This window comes from Lissotriton vulgaris, chromosome 11, assembly GCF_964263255.1.
Source record: "Lissotriton vulgaris chromosome 11, aLisVul1.2, whole genome shotgun sequence".
NCBI lineage: Eukaryota > Metazoa > Chordata > Amphibia > Caudata > Salamandridae > Lissotriton > Lissotriton vulgaris.
The window spans coordinates 1,040,417,242-1,040,436,458 of NC_141699.1; the positions used below are offsets into that span (position 1 = coordinate 1,040,417,242).

The window sequence follows — 19,217 nt, forward strand, 5'->3', positions numbered from 1 at the left end:
GGTCTCCCCGGGGCCAGCGGTCCCCCAGCCACCTCTTATCGATGCCCAGAGGTCCCCCTATACTTCGTAGGGCAGGAGTGTCGACCACGGGTCGCCCAGGGTACAAAAATCAGGAGAATTAGTGGGATTCCACGCGGAGCTGCGAGCTCACGCCGCCATCCCGATCGGCGTCCAAGCCACGCCCCCTAGGCATGACTCTAGATGTCCTAATATAGGCATGATTCTAGCTGCCCTTATATAGGCATGATCTTTCACCTACATTAGGCCCCTACACTACACAATAACAAGCTCTGAGGATTAAACCTTATCTAGTTTCAGTTATGGGTGCAGAAGGAGGGATTTTCCCTTAACAAAGGCCTCCTATAACAGCTCTGATGGCCTAATACATTATGTATGAGCATTCATGAGGGTTCTTGAAAACAAAGCAGAAACTCCATCACTGAATATTATCTATGTACAAGGTTCATCCCTTACGTCTTCCTCAGTCCGACAATGACCCATACAAAACATACAAGGGACAAATAAGCCCTAGATTCTTTCGGGTATTAATACACCACATCTTGCCAAGATATGGCAGAGGGAACCAAGACTTCCAGGCCGACACACTGACCAGAGATGCTGAGGCTCCTGCATGCAGACGATCCAGCTGACAGCGGTCTAAACATCCCTTGTCGGGTGTCCGACTTGAGACCAAGAAGGGCTCCTGCAATCTCACACTTCAGGTAATGGAGTTCGACTAAATCCTAGAGGGATTCTCAGCTGCACACTTACTCACATGCTAGGTACCCTTAGGTACCTCTAGATAGGCATTGCAGGAGTATGCACACTTTTATCATGCATTTTATAATCATGTATTTATTCATACTTATTGCAAAATAGTAGAACTGTACCTTCCTTTTTATATTCATAGTACTACTAATCATATATCTCTGCTACTGTCTAATGGTTGTGGCAGCTCATATATTTTACACGAGAATAACAGCTGTTAAATAAATCCTTATTGAAACGCCCAGACTGTGTATTCTGTGTACCTCTGAGATAAACTAAATGAGCACAAGTGACTGAGCGAAAAGTGGTGCATTGTTTCCACGATCTTGAGGGATCAGGGTTGTCATGTTCTAAGGCTGCCAGAATCTAATTTCTCCCTGATAAGAAGAGACACTAGTGGCACTGATCTAGCTTATATGCAAACAGGCTAACATTTCTCGGTGGGGGTGTACGGAACCAGTCTGCCACCAATCCCACAGTTTATGTTATCCAAACGCGCAGGTCCTCCATGGGTACTGTAGGAACTACATGACAGTTGTGCTTGGCCTGGCATGGACAAATATGTCCCTAAGACTTGTATATCCCCAAGACTTGTGTTTCTCCTGAACGAAAACAAAGGTTTTTAAAGTTGGATGCCAACACGATTGAGAATGCGCCAGTGTTTCGTGACAATTATTTTGACCTCAGTAGAGACATTGCTGTATGTGCTCACACATGTAAGTTGTGGAATAATAGGTTAGTTTGTACGTTCCAAAAGGACCTTTCTGTTGTTCCAAGCTCTCTTCTTAGCCTTTTCAGTGATCTTCTTGGATAATTACAATCAGCAAGTTTGGAAATCAGGAGTTTGGCTTCTGTTTTGTAATAGCTCAACTCTGAGCAATTCCTTCCAACACGAATGATTTGGCCCAGCAGTAGATTTTCCCTTAAGAGATTAGGGATGTACACTCTCAAAAATCCAACAGGTTGTTCTTATATGCAGGTTTTTTGTACAAACTCGTTTTAAATTTGTGACCTGCAACAATGATAGACATGTCAAAAAAAGGCATCTGTTGGTGGTCAATATTCACAGTGAATTTCAAGAAGGGAGTTACATGAGTCTAACCAGCTGAGGAATTCCTGGGCACTTTCCATGTTGCCAAGCCAAATCACAAAAACGTTGCCAACATTGCGAAGCCTTTGGGACTACAGTTCCCATGAGGCAAATAACTCGGACGATGTAAAACAATGACACCCAATGTTCGCACCATCTCGTAGCTTGTATAAACAATTTCGCTGTACTGGTGGGTTAGGAGAGGAAGACGAATTGGTGCCAAAGGTGACAAAAACCCCTTGACGAAGCAAGTAGTGGGGATAAATATAAGGCAACAAGGTAACCAAAGGCATTGGCTATATTTATCATTTATCACAGTTCTGTATTGGCCTGCGTTGTTACTCAGTAGGCAGTCATAGCAGATCTCCAACCTTGATGGCCATGCAGGAGAGCAACATTATATCATCCATTATATGAGAGGGTGGGAAACAAAATGAATGATTTCCTCCAAGTCTACGAAGACCCCATCACAGACTTGTTGAGTGGGAATGCAATTACTTCTTAAAATTTACATGGAGTTTATTTAGAGAAAAATAACTTGGGGGTTACCATCCACTAAGTGCCAGAAATCTGTTTGGGCGTCACATCTCTACTCCTGTAAGTGGTACAACTTTTGGGAGGGGGTTGATCTTTTTGACTGCCCTATCTTTTCAGATCATAAATAAAATCATGACCTTATAGAAAAATCAAACTGATTTTTAAAGAAATATTTTTATGGTGTATTGGTTTTTATAACTGATGGTACTGTTTTCTGCCATATGTAGATACAAGTATATTACCCTAACAGAGACTGCTTGGTATTGCAAGGTTAATTAATCCAGTTAGTGGTAGTAGCAGGAGAGCTTTAATGGCTCAGCCAAGCTACCATTTAAAAGTATACATATGGAGTCTTTACTCTTCTTTTTCCAGGCAATAATACCAAACGTTCGGGGACAGAAGTGGCCAACAATAGTAACCACAAAAGCAGCTGCAGTAGTTCCTTGCTGCCCTATGACTTGAAAATGTGGCCCACCAAGATCTTCAAAATGTGTTTTTGTTATTGGCATCAATGTTGAGGAAGGTGCCCATCTGGTGACAACATCCTCTGGGAACATTTACGTAGCTGCTCGGATCAATAGTCTTTAACAGACATCACTTTTCATAAAAGATTTTGTTTTATTAAGATAACCATAAGGTCTGGTAACTCTTTTACCAATCAATCAAGAAAAAAAATACTGTAACTGTGAGTCATGTAACACTTTTACAGTTTCATTTGAATAAGTACCCATTAAGCAAAAACAATGTATTTATTTATTGTGCACCACGTCAATCCAAAGCTAGACTGAGTCGAAAACGTTGTTTACATAGAAAAATGGAGTACCAAATTTACAAGAGTCAAATGTTCACACAATATATAAAAACTCTTTTTAAATATACAGTCACTTTTTTTGGAACCACGTGTGATTCTGCACATCTTGGTGAGTGCAAAATAAAAAATTCTATAATACTACATTTATGCTTCTTGCATAACTTCAAAAGTAATTACTGTTCAAATGGTCAAGTAGGAAATGCCATTATAATTCGAGATATTCTGACAAATTAGTGACTTAGGCCTGAGAATTGCTTTTCATCCTACCATTTTAAATTGAGGTATTGAATTATATTGCTAAGCTCTGGTCAGGCAGTGCCCACGCTAAAATCCTTTGGGATCTGCCTGTTTTTTCAATTGCAATCAGAACAGGCTATACATTCTAATGTCATCTGATTACTGTTGCTATAAACTCCAACATCCAAACTGTTCCACCTCCCAACTATAGCTCGACCTACAGAAATCCATCTCTAACACACTTATAGTAAATTACCCAATAGGAAATCAGCCTCGGAACTTCAGGACAAAAAAGATTTACCCAGCTAGCTGTTTAAAAAGACTAAAAAGAGATCAAAGAGTTTGATGAAGCGGTCTCTGTAAATCTGAACAAACCAAACATATTTATAAACTTTCCTTTGCTTTGTTCTATGATCGGTGTAGGAGCTTGACAAACAGTTTACATATCTTAAGTTGTACGGTTATATCCCATTTAAGGTGACAATTGGTGTTCGTCAAAGTTCAAAGTTTGATATGTCTTCAGTAAGGCAACTATTCATCACAAAGAGTTCATGTTTTTAACACGTTTGCGTATGTTCAAAACTATTTCACTGTGAATTTTACAAATTATTTCCTTTCACTGGTGTGTACTCACTCGAACACAAAAGAGGCTGAACATTTGGTGAGTGTGGAGTAGAGATAATCAGGGATAACAGAATGCCCTCCCAAACAAATAGACTGTTCGAATAATGTGATCCTTTTCAGAAATAAAATGTAGGCACATTTTACTGCATTAGAAGTACACAAAATTAACAAATTTGAAACAAGCCAATACTAATGTTAAGGAGATTTCAAATAGAATCATTAGTTTATCCAAGTTCTGTTTTTGAATTCCAGTACATGTAGTCCCAGATTCATCATGGCAAATGCCAAGTTATAAATACCAGAACGTAAAGGAAAGACTGGACTGGACAAGCTTTACTTCTAAATGGTTTGCTGTTAAATGTTTCCCTCTAAACCACACCTTGTAATTAATCCAGAAGAGAGCCATACTCTCCTTTAATTAGTTTATGAACTGTAACTGCAAAACTACAGTAAGTAATTAGTATGTATCATATCATGGATCCCTTGCTTAAGTAATTATTCGGCATCCTTGTACTCAGTTCAGGCTCATCCAATTTGGCAATAAAATGCAGAAATTATGGAAAATGTCTGATATAGATTGGATTCAGCGACATTAAACAGGATTAAACTGAAGTAAGACCTGAAGCAGAAGAATACAATCATAAAAGTAATCTCTGTTTAAGGCTTACAAGGTCCTCATGCATGACAAGAAAATTAAATTTAGGAAAAGACCTGCCATTGAATACTTGGGACATTTCTTAGTGCACATGAACAGTGATAAACCAATCTATTGTGTGGACCACTTTTTTCTGAGGTGCTGGCGGCAAAAGAGTAGAACATAGCTACCCGAATTGTCCTATTACTGTATGGGTGCATTACCCATAAATGTGCATTAAAATTGATTCTATGAGTGCAGCTTGTAGAAGCAGTTCCAAACAGTTTGAGTGTTATGGGTCAGCTATTTCCAAGAAAAAAAATGTAAGCGTTCCAGAAGGATGCATTAACACATAAAGGGGCCCATTAGGATGTCGGGCGGATTGCACCCACCAGGCTAGCGGTAGCTACTGCCAGCCTGGCGGGTGCAATCCGCCCGACATCATCACTCATTTTCCCCCCCGCCATATTAGTATGGCGGGGGGATCTCGGCGGACAGAAAGACTGTCCGCCGCTTTTCCGCCCCGGTTGCCTTGGAAAAGGAATAATATGGTGGCGGTGTCGATCAGACACCGCCAGCCATATTATGATGGGAATTTTACAATGCCTTTCCGTGGCGGCAATGCTGCCACGGAAAGGCATGCGGTCTTCCCTTTGGGGGCCCCCTGCGTGCCCCCAAAGTGAAGGAGGGGTGGGGGGTGCACACAGGGGATACCTGTGGTACCCCCCTGCATTTGCCTATACAATGCGGTAGGCACCGCGCAGTGCCTGCCGCATTCTGTATGCAAATGCATACATTCACTTATGGCATTGTGGCGGGCAGTGCAGAGAGCACCGCCCGCCACAATGTTATAAATGCAGGATGCGGCCGCCACTGTGGCGGCCGCATCCTAATACCACCCACGGGACCCCCGCCCTTATGGCGGGCAGTCCCAATCTCCGACAGGATGGCGGGCGGGCAAAGTCCGCCCGCCATCCTAATGACCCCCTAAGTCTTCAAGTGCCAAATATGATATAGATGAGAAAGACTGGAACGTCTGAATAGATATGATCAACCCATATTTAAAGCCTAGGCAGCAGAGAAGACTGATGTTAAAGAGATTACAGGTAACTGTTTGGGATTGTGCGTGAGAGCTAAATGTGCCTAATTACCACAGCAATTTGCTTGGTAGAGAAGTAGCCAAGAGGGATCATAAACAAAAACCAGTGTGCCGAGATAATCACTTTAAAGCCCTTTTCAAAAGGGCCCCTGCTGTGGGAAAATTGGGCCAACAGTGACTGACTGATATTCTACTCAATACATTACTGCCACTTTCATGATAGAGCCAAGTTTCTGTCCTAGCTTCAGCAACATACCTAAAATGTAGGATTTTAGTTGAGGTTTTAATATTCTTTTAGGCGTAAGCAAAACCTGTTCAATGGAGTTTGAGTTGCATTCTGAAAAAAATCCAACAGGCTAAATTGTACATGGACAAAATGATCACCTGGATAGCCGATAAAAACAAGTTGAATTGTTTTATAAAAGTACTTTTACCCTGATATGTTCTCGGCCCTAATACATTCTGGCAAGCAAAGAACAACATTTTCTAAAGTCTTTTGAATGTGATCAGAATAAACGTAAAACTGACAAGCTCACAAAATAGGAGGGACCGAAATATACAAGGTGGGTAGAAAACAAACTCTTTTGAAAGTCCCTGTTGTAATTAGATTTTAAATTTCAGGATGCATGCACATTTTTATTGCCAAACACCAAAAGGGTTCCACTAAAGGCACTTTTTATCCTTAAACTTTTTCCAATTGGCAACAAATTAACACTTCTTCTATAGAACGAGTCTGGAAGTAGATTTTTCAAAAAGATGCAAAACTACAAAAGTGTGCAAATCTTAATGCGCATACACATCCCTCCCCATTTCGTGTATCCACTGCTTGTCCACATCAGTTTACCAATGTTATCCTTCAGGGTCTGTTTAGTGAGGTATTTGGCCAATGAAAGATCTCTCATACCAGCACCAGGGTACCTTGCTGTGTCTGAGGGACAGACTCTGCATACTGTCATATAGTGAAACAATGTGGCTTGACCCTGTGCAGGGACATGGGACCTATAAAGGTGTAATTTCATGCCATGAACATCCCTTTGACTGGCAGAAAGTTGGGGTGCAGGGCCCTTTCCATTACCCAATGGAGAACACCCAACATTCGAAAGCTTGTGAAATGCATGCAACGAATACAAGGTTTCTCTGTTCGCTGATATATTTTAGATATGAGATTTGGATAAGCTAGGCTGGGAGTTTTGGGGGATTTATATAATGTATTTGCATTTATCAAACGTGACAACTCCATGCACAGAATATTGCAAAAGAAAATAGTTTTGCTTACTCTTCTGGTATAACTATTCTGTCCGTGGATTTGGAGGATGGAAATTACCATCCTCCCTGACTCAGATCCTGGGTGTCTCAGTCAGGCAGTAAGTATGGTGTGGTGAGAAGTTTGAACAAGAGCACTCATTTTAATAGAACAAGTTTTCTTGTCTTATGTGGAGGTACATCTGCTTAGTGCAGTAGGCTAGATGGGCAGCTGTCAGTTCTTTTTTTGTTTTGAAATCAATACTTCTGGTTTTCAGTCATCAAAAACAAGTCAATGCCCGCGTCCTGCCTAATGGTGAAGTCAATACTGTGATTGTCTCAAACGATTCCAAGTGTCCGCCACATGTCCTAAGGTCGCACCTCTTCGTGTTATGGGTGGACCAACCACACTCTACATGGCATTCAGGATCTCATAGGTGCTTGTGGAGACAGGGAGGGGCACTCTAATTCCAAACTCCTCCTGGTACCCAGTTGGAAACCGCTTCATAATCCTACTTATTCTGATGAAGATAATGCTTTGTAAAAAGATCCAACTGTTCCTCGAGACGTACAGCACAATTTCTGAAAAACAGTTAAAATGAAAATATAAAGTTACACACATCCTTAGGTATTCCAGACTTTACATCAATGACTTACTACTAATGCAAACAAACACTTGCCCCTATAAGCACTGCTTGTTAAACATTAACAGTTACACCGCAACTGTAGTTTTTTGCCCGTGCGTTCACGAATATCGCAAGGTTTTCATGCACAATAATTGTAGCAAGGTAAGAATAAAGATATTTTTTAATTGCAGGTTTGTTTTCCATCATCAGTCCTCTGAAGCAAAAAAATACCTGGACAATATAATTTTTTTAATATTTCTTTTTATTAACACAAGGCATTTCAATAAGTGCACAGAGCAGAGATTAAACATTCCCACACATCATTACAACTTATCAATAGTACTTTGGGGGATATGAGAAGAAAGGAGGGGGGGGTCGTAATATTTTACATACAAGGGTCAGGGGAATGCAAGTATATCTGACATTGAATCAACTAAAGGTACACAAATCTCCCCCCTATATCGATTCCACAAACCCCAAACAGTCATCCATTTATGAGGTCGGCCCCTGGCCAGATAAACGGTTTTCTCCCGGAACATACATCAGTCCATACTTTCTTTCCATTCCTCAAGCGTGGGCGTCTTTTGGGTCCCCACTGCTGTGCTGTTTCGTTTTGCTATCATTGCCCCCAGAGTGGCCCACCTAGTCTGCGCTGTGTTCAGATCTGTAGGTTCACAAATATTAAGGAGGCATCTCCTCGCCTCTGGTGAACCCGTTACTCCCAGTACCTCTCGCATAACATCATGTATAGAACTCCAATAATCCACCATATAGTGACACTCCCAGAGGATATGGAGGAATGTGCCCACCTGCCCACATCCTCGCCTGCACAAACCATCATCAGATAGCCCTATCCGGACAAAGCGTGGACCTGTAACATACACCCTATGTAGTATTTTCAACTGGACTAGTCGCAATCGTGCTGGCATAGCTACCTCCTTCGTTGTCTAGTTCAAAATCGTCCCTCATCAAGTTATCTCTCACACTAACAGGAGGTCTGCTCTGTGATTGATCAACTTCCTATAAATGAGGGAAATAGTTTTCTCTGGCAAATGCCAGTCGAATATTCTATCCTCCAATGGTGAGGCCTCCGGTATGTCCTCCTTCACCGGTACCGCTGATCGCAGCGCATGTCGGACCTGCACAGCAGAAATATTCCGCCCCATTCAACTCAAACTTGGTTTGTAGTTCAGCAAAAGTCTTAATCCTGTCCTTGACCCAAATATCACCAATCCTAGCAATCCCCAATAGATCCCACTTTAGAAACCCTTCGTGTTCCACAGCTTGCCCAGTCTCTCCGAATCAAATAGTGGAGTGGCCAGCGTGAGGCGGCCTTTCCATCCCAAAGAGTTGGTGGCGTCGTGCCATATCCGGACTGCCACACTGGTGGGTCCTGTAAAATGTTTGCCCGCCGATTTGGCATATAAAGCTCTATTGTAATTACCACCTGGGAGTAGCCATCTATCCATTGCGTATCCAGGGTCTGAACCAGGCCCATTTATACCCTGGTTTATGGCTGCCAACTGAGACGCCCAATAATATCGCCTGATGTCTGGGAGGGCGATACCACCGTCATACCATGGTACCGACAATTTAGCCAAAGTGATACGTGGTCTACCCTCCCATAATAATCTACATTGCACCCCCTCCACCTCTCGGAAATTATTGGCTGGAACTATATCTAATGTATTCTGGAGGGCATAAAGAAAGCGAGGTAGGGGCATCATCTTAAAGAGCGTCGCCCTGCCCAACAAGGAGAGAGGGGAAAACTGGGAAAGGCTTGGGTCCTGTCACTGTCCGGCCTGGACCACTACTATGAAATAAACAAAACAATAGCCGGGCAGCTTGAGTCTATGCAGTAGTGCGCAGCCTAGTATAATGAATTGCTAGGTTGGACAACCATTTGTGTTGGATAACTTTTTTTGTTTTATAAAATATTTTTAAGAATTTTCTGGCATCAAAAAATACAACACAACATTTACAGAGATACAGAAATACATTCAACAGACTGAAAAGAACATATCAAACACAATACTCAAACAAGAAAATTGTCACAAATAATTAACATGGACAACTGTGATAGGCCTCAGGTCAATCTATCGTTGAGGCACCAGTCCTGGATATAGACTAAACAAGTGGACTGACAGATAGAAATGTTAGCCTACTTGTTACCACCTACACAAGATACACAGTAGATTTGTCACAAGGTACTATGGCTAGGAATGACACGGGGACAGATCAGCAATTTACAAGTGTGTTTAGTTGATTCCTAGCAAGCCCTAATTATTTGGTATCTTGGAGGTAAGAACGTCGACGCGTTTCGAACCCAACCGCATTTAAAGGGTTCTCCTCAGGACATGGACTGGGGGGTCGTTGTCGCTGTGAAATAATTTAAAAAACGGTGTCAGTGAAGGGGCTAATTTACATAAACTCCTTGCTCAGACTCAAACGCTTTAGAAATGAAGGTACCTTAATGGTGAAAGGTTCGGATCACCCCCTGTGAAAAAATAGCGTGAAGATCTCAGTTAGAAACGATGCTCAACTGTCTCTATTGTGCTACACTTGTACACTTAGTCAGACCGAAACATACCTCAAGGGTGCGCAAAGATTGCGGCTAAAAAGGAAGGGTGCCGGCACGTGTCAGTTGTTCATTGTGCAGATCTATGTAATCTGGAGAAAGCAAAGGGACCTCTTAGTATTCTCCCAATATACCTCTGAAATGCTAGGACGTTTGAAAGAGTTGTAAAAGTCCTACCTTCGTTTTGGGGCAAATTTGTCCTAACTGCACGCGTGTGGAGGCGGCAGCCGCCGCACGGGCTTGTAAGCTGTTGATACAAAGAGCGAGCGTTTAGGGAGAAGTGATTTTCAACTCACACGGTATAGAATATGTCCCTGCGGGGTGACTTACTTCTCTACAGAGTTTAAGAAACGCTACGGTCTGGCACCCGACTAGTTCTGGAAGACAGCTTGTTAGCCCGGGGGGCGTGTCTACCTGTATTTGAATCAACTACGGTCCTGATGTATCATGGGAAACGTAGTTTTCGCTACCATATCTTGAAAAATTAAGGTACAACTGTGATGTGCAGCATGAGACTCGTGTAAGAATGTGGAGGCATCTGTAGATTTAATAGAGCGGGATAATCTTTTCGCTGTGAGTATCCCAAAGTTGGTACACTACGATCACATGAGCTGCAGCAATCAGTAGCAGGTTCGCGCTGCAGACATACAAATCATTATAGATTGCTGAATTCATTCAGATCATTCAGTCCCGGCATAGCAGTATTGAATTTTAAAATGAGGTAAGCCTCTTTTTGTGCCGGTCGTACATCCGGGTCCCCGCCGGCACCCGCAATGTTTTTGATACTTGCCAAAATCGTCCATTTAAGATCATTGACCGAATGTTCTTTTTTCAGAAAGTGGGACACAAGAGGTGCTGTCAGTACTTTGTTATTTATCCGAGATCTATGTTGGATTATGCGTTGACGCACTTCTTGTGTTGTTTTGCCTATATAGACTTTCCCGCAAGGGCAGGTTATGGCGTACACTGCATATTTTGTTTTGCAGTTCGTGAAGTCCTCGTGCCGCCAATGTTTTATGCCATCAGTAAAGTGAGTTCCTTCCATCGTCAGGCTGCACACCGAGCATGTTCCACACTTACGGTGTCCTTTCACTGGGCCCATGTTGAAGAGGGTACTCTGTGTTTCTCTTTTGGTTACCGCCCGGGTAGAGGAAATCTGCTGTCCTATGCTGCGATTTTTCTTTAGCGCAAACAGTGGTTTGCCGATCTCGGGAATGATTTCCTCAACCAAGTGCCAGTTATTCCGGATAATTTTCTGTACCGGGGTCGTGTGGGGTCCAAACGTGGATACACAAACCATCCGTTCCATTTGTGGTTTCACTCTCTTCTGTAGAAGATGTTCCCGAGGTGTCCATCTTGCCCTTTTCATGGAATGTTTCAAGACGAAGGTAGGACTTTTACAACTCTTTCAAACGTCCTAGCATTTCAGAGGTATATTGGGCAATACTAAGAGGTCCCTTTGCTTTCTCCAGATTACATAGATCTGCACAATGAACAACTGACACGTTCCGGCACCCCTCCTTTTTAGCCGCAATCTTTGCGCACCCTTGAGGTATGTTTCGGTCTGACTAAGTGTACAAGTGTAGCACAATAGAGACAGTTGAGCATCGTTTCTAACTGAGATCTTCACGCTATTTTTTCACAGGGAGTGATCCGAACCTTTCACCATTAAGGTACCTTCATTTCTAAAGCGTTTGAGTCTGAGCAAGGAGTTTATGTAAATTAGCCCCTTCACTGACACCGTTTTTAAAATTATTTCACAGCGACAACGACCCCCAGTCCATGTCCTGAGGAGAACCCTTTAAATGCGGTTGGGTTCGAAACGCGTCGACGTTCTTACCTCCAAGATACCAAATAATTAGGGCTTGCTAGGAATCAACTAAACACACTTGTAAATTGCTGATCTGTCCCCGTGTCATTCCTAGCCATAGTACCTTGTGACAAATCTACTGTGTATCTTGTGTAGGTGGTAACAAATAGGCTAACATTTCTATCTGTCAGTCCACTTGTTCAGTCTATATCCAGGACTGGTGCCTCAACGATAGATTGACCTGAGGCCTATCACAGTTGTCCATGTTAATTATTTGTGACAATTTTCTTGCTTGAGTATTGTGTTTGATATGTTCTTTTCAGTCTATTGAATGTATTTCTGTATCTCTGTAAATGTTGTGTTGTATTTTTTGATGCCAGAAAATTCTTAAAAATATTTTATAAAGCAAAAAAAGTTATCCAACACAAATGGTTGTCCAACCTAGCAATTCATTATACTAGGCTGCGCACTACTGCATAGACTCAAGCTGCCCGGCTATTGTTTTGTTTATTTCAACAAGGAGAGAGGCAGCTTTCTCCAGCTATGCACGTCGCTCTTTAACCTAACTAACGTGGGGAGAAGGTTCCTCTTGTATCGAATTTTGGGATCCAGTGAAATAAAAATCCCAAGATACTTAAATCCATCAGTAGCAACTTGAATCGGGCAATTTCGTGGGGGAATCGGGGTGTCACCACTTAGAACATACAAATAGGATTCCCCCCAATTTATGGAGAGCCCCGAATTCCTACCGTAGGAGGCCAGAACAGCACAGACGACAATTAAGGACTTTCTAGGTGACATTAAATAGAGTAAAATGTCATCCGCATATAGAGAGATCCGGTCCTCTATTTGAGGGGACCATCGAATACCCCGAATGGAAGGCTCCCAGCGGATCCAGGCTGCCAAAGGCTCAAGTGCCAGTGAGAACAACAGGGCGAGAGCCAACACCCCTGTCGGGTTACCCGTCCCAAACAAAATGCTGCCGAAACTCGGTTATTGACTACCACCTGTGCAAGAGATTCAGTATATAACAGTCTTACCCAACTAATAAACTCCGGTCCAAATCCAAACTTAGCAAAGACCGCCCATAAATAAGGCCATTCTACCGTATCAAAGGCAATCGTCGCGTCAAGGGACGCCATTATAGCTTGTTCTCCCAGGGTATGAGCTCTGGCCAACACTCAGTGTAACCTACGAAGGTTCAATGCTGTATTTCTATGGGGAATAAAACCAGATTGATCAGTATGTATCAGACCACTAATAACCTTGACAAGCCTATTAGACAACAATTTAGCAAGAATCTTGGGTTCCACGTTTAATAAAGAAATAGGCCTATATGAGGCACACTCGGTTTTTGGTTTCCCTTCCTTATGAATAACCACTATAGACGCCACTCTCTGATCATATGGCAACATCCCCTGATCTTGCGCGGCTACAAACATATCTCTAAGATAGGGCGCAATCCTATCAGGTCTAAGCTTATATAACTCAATCGGGAGTCCGTTAGGGCCTAGTGCCTTACCTGAATTCAAGGAGTGCACTGCCAGGGCCACTTCATCAGCAGTGAGGGCACAGTCCATAAAGTCCCGATCCTCCTTAGTCAGGCTCGGGAGTTGGATATCTCGCAATAGCATGTGGGAGTCCTCCTCTGCCCGCCCCGCAACCGAAGTGTACACTGTACAAAAACAGTCTGCAAAATTGTCCACTATACCCCGGGGGTCTGTTATTCTCGCTCCCTCTGCTGTTTCAAGTTCCGGGACCACCCGATTAGCCCTGTCTTTTATATCTAACCAGGCGATAATGTTCCCAGCCTTATCTCAGACATCGTATAGCCGGCCCTGCTGCTCTCTACTTAAGGCTCTGGCGCTATCAGTAAACAACGTTTTGTACTCAAGTTACTTGAGATGCAAGACATGTAGTTTCGTCCGGGTCACCTCCTGTTCCAAGTCTGCCTCAATCCTCGTAATGTCAGATTCAATGTTCACTATTTCTTCAATCCAATCCTTCTTTGCCCCTGCGATTAGTGACAAAGCCTGGCCCCTTATGACCACCTTAAAAGCCTCCCACAGCGAAATTGGGAGATGATACTGAACCCTCATTCTCCTGAAAATAATGCTCTAACGCCTTTAGCAAGTCTTTACGGATGTTAGGATTGCGTAAGTACCAGGTATTAATGGGAGCTATCCTGCCACCCGAGTCCAAATTGATGTCAAACCTGATCCAAAGTGGCGAATGATCCGATATGCCTCTAGCTAGGTGTGTAGCCTCGGTGATGCAATAGGCCTGAGCCGCCGGCACTAAACAGTGATCTATACGTGAAAGACTACCATGTGCACCAGAGTGGAAGGTGAACTGTCGCTGGTCCGGATGAAGCAGTCTCCAACTATCGATCAGACCCAACGCATCCATGAACTAGGGAAGCCATCTTTGCGCACGCCCCGTATCTCTAGGGGGAGGTCTGTCCATAGTGCCGGAGACCACAGCATTAAGGTCACCTCCCAAAATCAAAAGACCCCTCGGGAAGTCCAGAAGGGCTTTCCCTAAATCTACAAATGTGGTTGCCTGCATACCTGGGGGGACGTATACCGACATAATAGACAGGATATGTCCCTCCCAACGGCCCGATATTCCTATATATCTGCCCCTGTCATCCTCAGTATCAGAATCAATCACCATCGGGAGCGTTTTCTTAATCAGAATCCCCACCCCTCTGGACCCCAAAGTGAATCCCGCATGCGCAACCAATCGGTACCACATTCTGTGCATTGCCCTACATGAGTTAACCACTAAATGCGTCTACTGAAGTAGAACCACATCCGGGGCATGACGTCTAAGAAACTGAAGAACCACACTACGCTTGATTTTGTCCCCCAACCCATTAACATTCCAGCTTTAAACCTTCAACCCTCTACCCCCATCATAAAACATGAAATGGGTCAGTCTCCTCTCCAGTTCCTGCCCCTTGAACATGCTACAATTCTGAATGAAGCCTTGAAATGTAATACCTACTACAAACAATACTAAAAGATAACAAAATAATCCACCCCAAAACAAACTCCGCTCCCCACCCCCCACCCTGCACCCCTGCTCACGGTGTCCATCCGCCCCCAACTTGCAGTGTGCCTGTCGCCCCATAATCTATCTACTAAACTATTGAAGAGTAACTCTGAGGAGGAGTATGGCCCCCACTTTCCCGCCCAACCCCAACAATACTATCAGGCCCATCTAAGCAGTTTAGACAATCAACTAGTTACTACACCCACCAGAACGTACCCTTCCCCAACCCATTTCGACAACACATGCAGCAATAGCAGTTCTTATTCTTTTTCTTGAGTGCCTTCTTCTTCATCTCCGCTCCGTCGCCAATGCTCATCCCGAGGATAAACCGTGTCCAACCAGTCCTCTGCAACCTCGGGAATGTCAAAGAAAAAAGCTCTCCCCGCATGCTCAACACGCAACTTGGCAGGATACATCATGGCATACTTCAATCCTTTGTCCCGGAGTCTCCTCTTGATGCCCATAAATGTTTGCTGTTGTTTTTGTACTGCCTGCGTAAAGTCCGGGAAAAAACTGAGAGCAGAGTTTTCATACTGAAGAGGACCTCCATTCCTGGATGCTTGCAGGATAGCGTCTCTATCCCTAAAGTTAAGCACCCTCGCGATCATCGGCCGGGGTGAGGCCCCAGGACGTGGTCTCCCACCTGGAACTCTGTGTGCTCTTTCCACCGTAAAATAATTCCCAAGGCCTCGGGGCTTCAAATGATTGAGAATGATATCTTCAACAAAAAGGTTGGCGGACTGTCCCTCAGCCTTTTCAGGCACACCAATAATATGCACATTATTTCTACGTGCTCTCCCTTCGTATTCATCCAACTTGCGACATCACTGGCGGCTTTGAGATCACGTAGTTCTTGCTGCAACGTGGCCACATCATCTGTGAGACTGGTCGTTTTAATATCCAGGGATTTCACCTTTTCGCTGGTTTTAGTGAGGTCCGTATGGCTTAAATTAACCTCTATCGTCACCGTGTCCAGTTTATGATCCAAGGACTCCATCTTCTTACCTAGGGAGGTTTGCACCCCCTCGATCGCCGCCATCACGTCCTGCAGCGTGGGTTCCGCCGCGGTGGGCGAAGTCTCCACACCTACATCTTGAGACTTCCCGTATCCAGATGGCGATCCCCTAGGTTGCGTGTAGCGGTCCAGCTTGTTGGATTGGGTATACCCATTTCCCCGGGCGCCTTTGATTGTAGTTTTTCCGCCTCAGGCCTCGTCGCCATTTTGTGAACCGTGGAAAGCTATCCAAGCCTCCGAAGCGCTCCCACCACAGAAGACGAGATCTCAGGACTAGTCACAAAATATTCACACCTGCTTAATCAATGTAATGAGTCAACCCTTGTCTGACTCAACGACTCAGGACAGCAACGGTCACTCAGGCTCCATCAATCCGAAATCCTGGGGGCAGTGTGCCCAGCTCCGAGCTCAATCCAATGCGCGGCAAACCCAAGGTCAATCAGGCCTTCACCGGTGCCAGTCCAAATCCCGCGGGAGCAGATATTGGCCGGACAAGTATCGGTAGAGCGGCTGGAAAATGTGCAGTGCCACCACTATTCTGCCACGTGCCCAATCATTGCTCCCATCCGGGGCTCGTCGCTACAGCCCAGACAGGCACCACTGCACTCCAGGCGCCCAGCTTACCAGTCACCTCAGTGAATATCCATGGGGAGGAGAGGAGCAAATATTCTGCCCTGCGGGCTATTGCAGTACAGCAGCAGTACCCAGCCTCACAGGTTGGGCAAGTGTCTATATGGGCCAGCAGCTGCAGACACCAGAGCTAGGGCCTCCAGGCCCCAGCGCGCCAAAGGCAAAACCAGCCAGGTCTTTGGGGAGACCAATCCCCCCCAGCCGCTGTCCGGGCGATGATCACACAAGGGGGCGGCGTCCCAACCATAGCGCGTTACTGCGATAGTCCATCACCGGCCCTGCACCCTCTCTTCGTCTGCTCCAGGGGTGGGTTGCATCAGAGAATAATCCAGGGGGGCACCAGGAGTGAGGCCGTAACTTTCACGGGCCTGAGCCGGAAACTTCCGGTTTCTGTCCCTTTGTTGATCCACTTCAGCCGGGGCTCACCTTTCACGCGAGGCCCCGGATTCCGAAGTACTAGGACGCAATCTTCAAAGGCCTCTCTCTCCTACACCCCACAGCCGATCGGAGCGCCGATTGAAGCACTCAGCACCGCTTCGCATCCTCAATGTTAGCCCATGTGGCCTGAGCTCAGGATATGCAGCAGGATAGGGTGAGGGCCCCCGGGAGCCTAAGACTCACGCGGTCATTTCTGGTCGTGATCCTAGCTCCTCCTCTACCTGGACAATATTAGTTATTTTTATTGTATTCTTTTTCATGCGCCTCATCATTAACGGAATTTGAAATAGTCTCTTCAGGATTCAACATGAACAAGCACTGCCAAAACCAATTGGCCTCGCCTATGCACAACTATTGGTTTTTGTCAATGTACTTTAGCCATGAAGTAAAGCAGCCTGACTGCTGGGCATCATGGCTAAAAGTTATCCCCTTCCCAAAAAAAAGTAATGTACTAGACTCTGGCCTCGCGTTGTCACTTTTTTTTTCCTCTTTCACGGTGGGTGGGCAACATGGACAACTAGAGGGAGGAAATGAGGCAACAAAAAAATAGCGCTATGTTGGGACCAACGCTGGCAGCATCATAGCCCTATTTGTTTTATGAAGGATGGGTAAACAAGGACAACAGATGGTGAGGGGAAGAAGCAACACAGACAAGGAAGGGTTGTATGGGCAAGAAGCAACATGGACAAAGGGGGATGGGAGGGGAAGAAGCAATACAGAAATAAGGGCCCGTCTGCGCCCGTCCGCGGCCGACCAGGCCCAGGGCCCCGTCGTAATGCCGATTTTATTTCCTATACCCCTGCCGACCTAAGGAGCTTTAATCACGATGGCTCCATTCCCGCCCGAGCCGCCAAGGCGGCCCTGACATGTGGTATCCTCGTTCCCACCGACCTCTCACTAACGATTGGCTCGCATAACCCCACCCCCTCTGCTCCTCAGCCCACCACCTCTCTATCGATCTTTTACCTCAACACCCGCTCCCTCAATCGACACCAGCTTGAAATATTTCAATTACTGCACCAAAGTTCTATCGATATCCTCCTTTTAGCTGAGACATGGCTCACCGAAGATTCTGCCCCCGATATTCTAGCTGCTATCCCTATGGGATACTATATCATGCACGCCAATCGACCTGCTGGAAAGACCGGTGGTGGAGTGGCAGCTATCATTCGCTCTATCCACACCTTCTCGGAGATCACGATGGTTCCCATCCCTAAAACAGAACATCTGGCCCTACAATTCACCTCCCCTAAATCATCTTTTGTTTGTGTCATTGTCTATAGACCCCCTGATCCGATGCCTCTCTTCCCCAAACTCTTCAGTGATGCCATCGCTCAATTGACCATCAACCATGCCAATATTATCGTAATCGGTGATTTCAACTATTGGCCAGCGGACGTCCATGAAAGCCACTTATCAGTGGAATTCACTGAACTTCTTAAAAGCTTGAACCTTTCACAACATATTCACTCCCCCACCCATCTGAAAGGTCACACGCTAGACCAAGTCTGGACATCCAATCTCGACATCTCACCCCCCTCAGTCTTCCCATGCTCTTGGTCAGACCATCATTTCATTTCCTTTCACCTTCACCTCCACACCTCGTGTCCTCTCGCCCGCACTAAGAACAAGATGGCTCGCAATTGGAAAAAGGCTAATCTTCTTGACTTTCACACCTCACTGGCATCCTCGGCACCATTGCCGCTATCCTCAGTAGAGAATCAAGCTGAGAAACTCAATGAATGGCTGCGCCTGGCCAGCGATACAGCTGCCCCCCTGAAAACAATCAAAACATTGCGTCCCCATGATGCTCAACGCTGGTATACTGACCAACTTAAAGCAGACAAACTCGCCCTGCGGCAAATTGAGCGCCGCTGGCGTCGCCACTATGATCCTCAACTCAAACTCATATATACTGAGTCCTTAAAAACTTATAAAAAATCTATTTTGGAAGCCAAGACAGCTTACTTTTCACAAAAAATCCTGAACTCAATTAATAAAACAAAAGACATTTTCTCAAT

The 19,217-nt window shown here is 44.8% G+C and overlaps 1 protein-coding gene across 1 annotated transcript in view; it reads right to left on the bottom strand.

Annotated features, from left to right (window-relative positions):
* Positions 1–3,130: 3,130 nt before the first annotated feature.
* The window catches only part of MFN1 (mitofusin 1), a 210,041-nt gene continuing 193,954 nt past the window's right edge, over positions 3,131–19,217 (bottom strand). Inside the window, exon 18 of the mRNA XM_086944376.1 lies at positions 3,131–7,624. Coding sequence (XP_086800502.1) covers positions 7,555–7,624 — 70 coding nt within the window. The 3' untranslated portion in view covers positions 3,131–7,554. The remainder of the gene's footprint in view (positions 7,625–19,217) is intronic.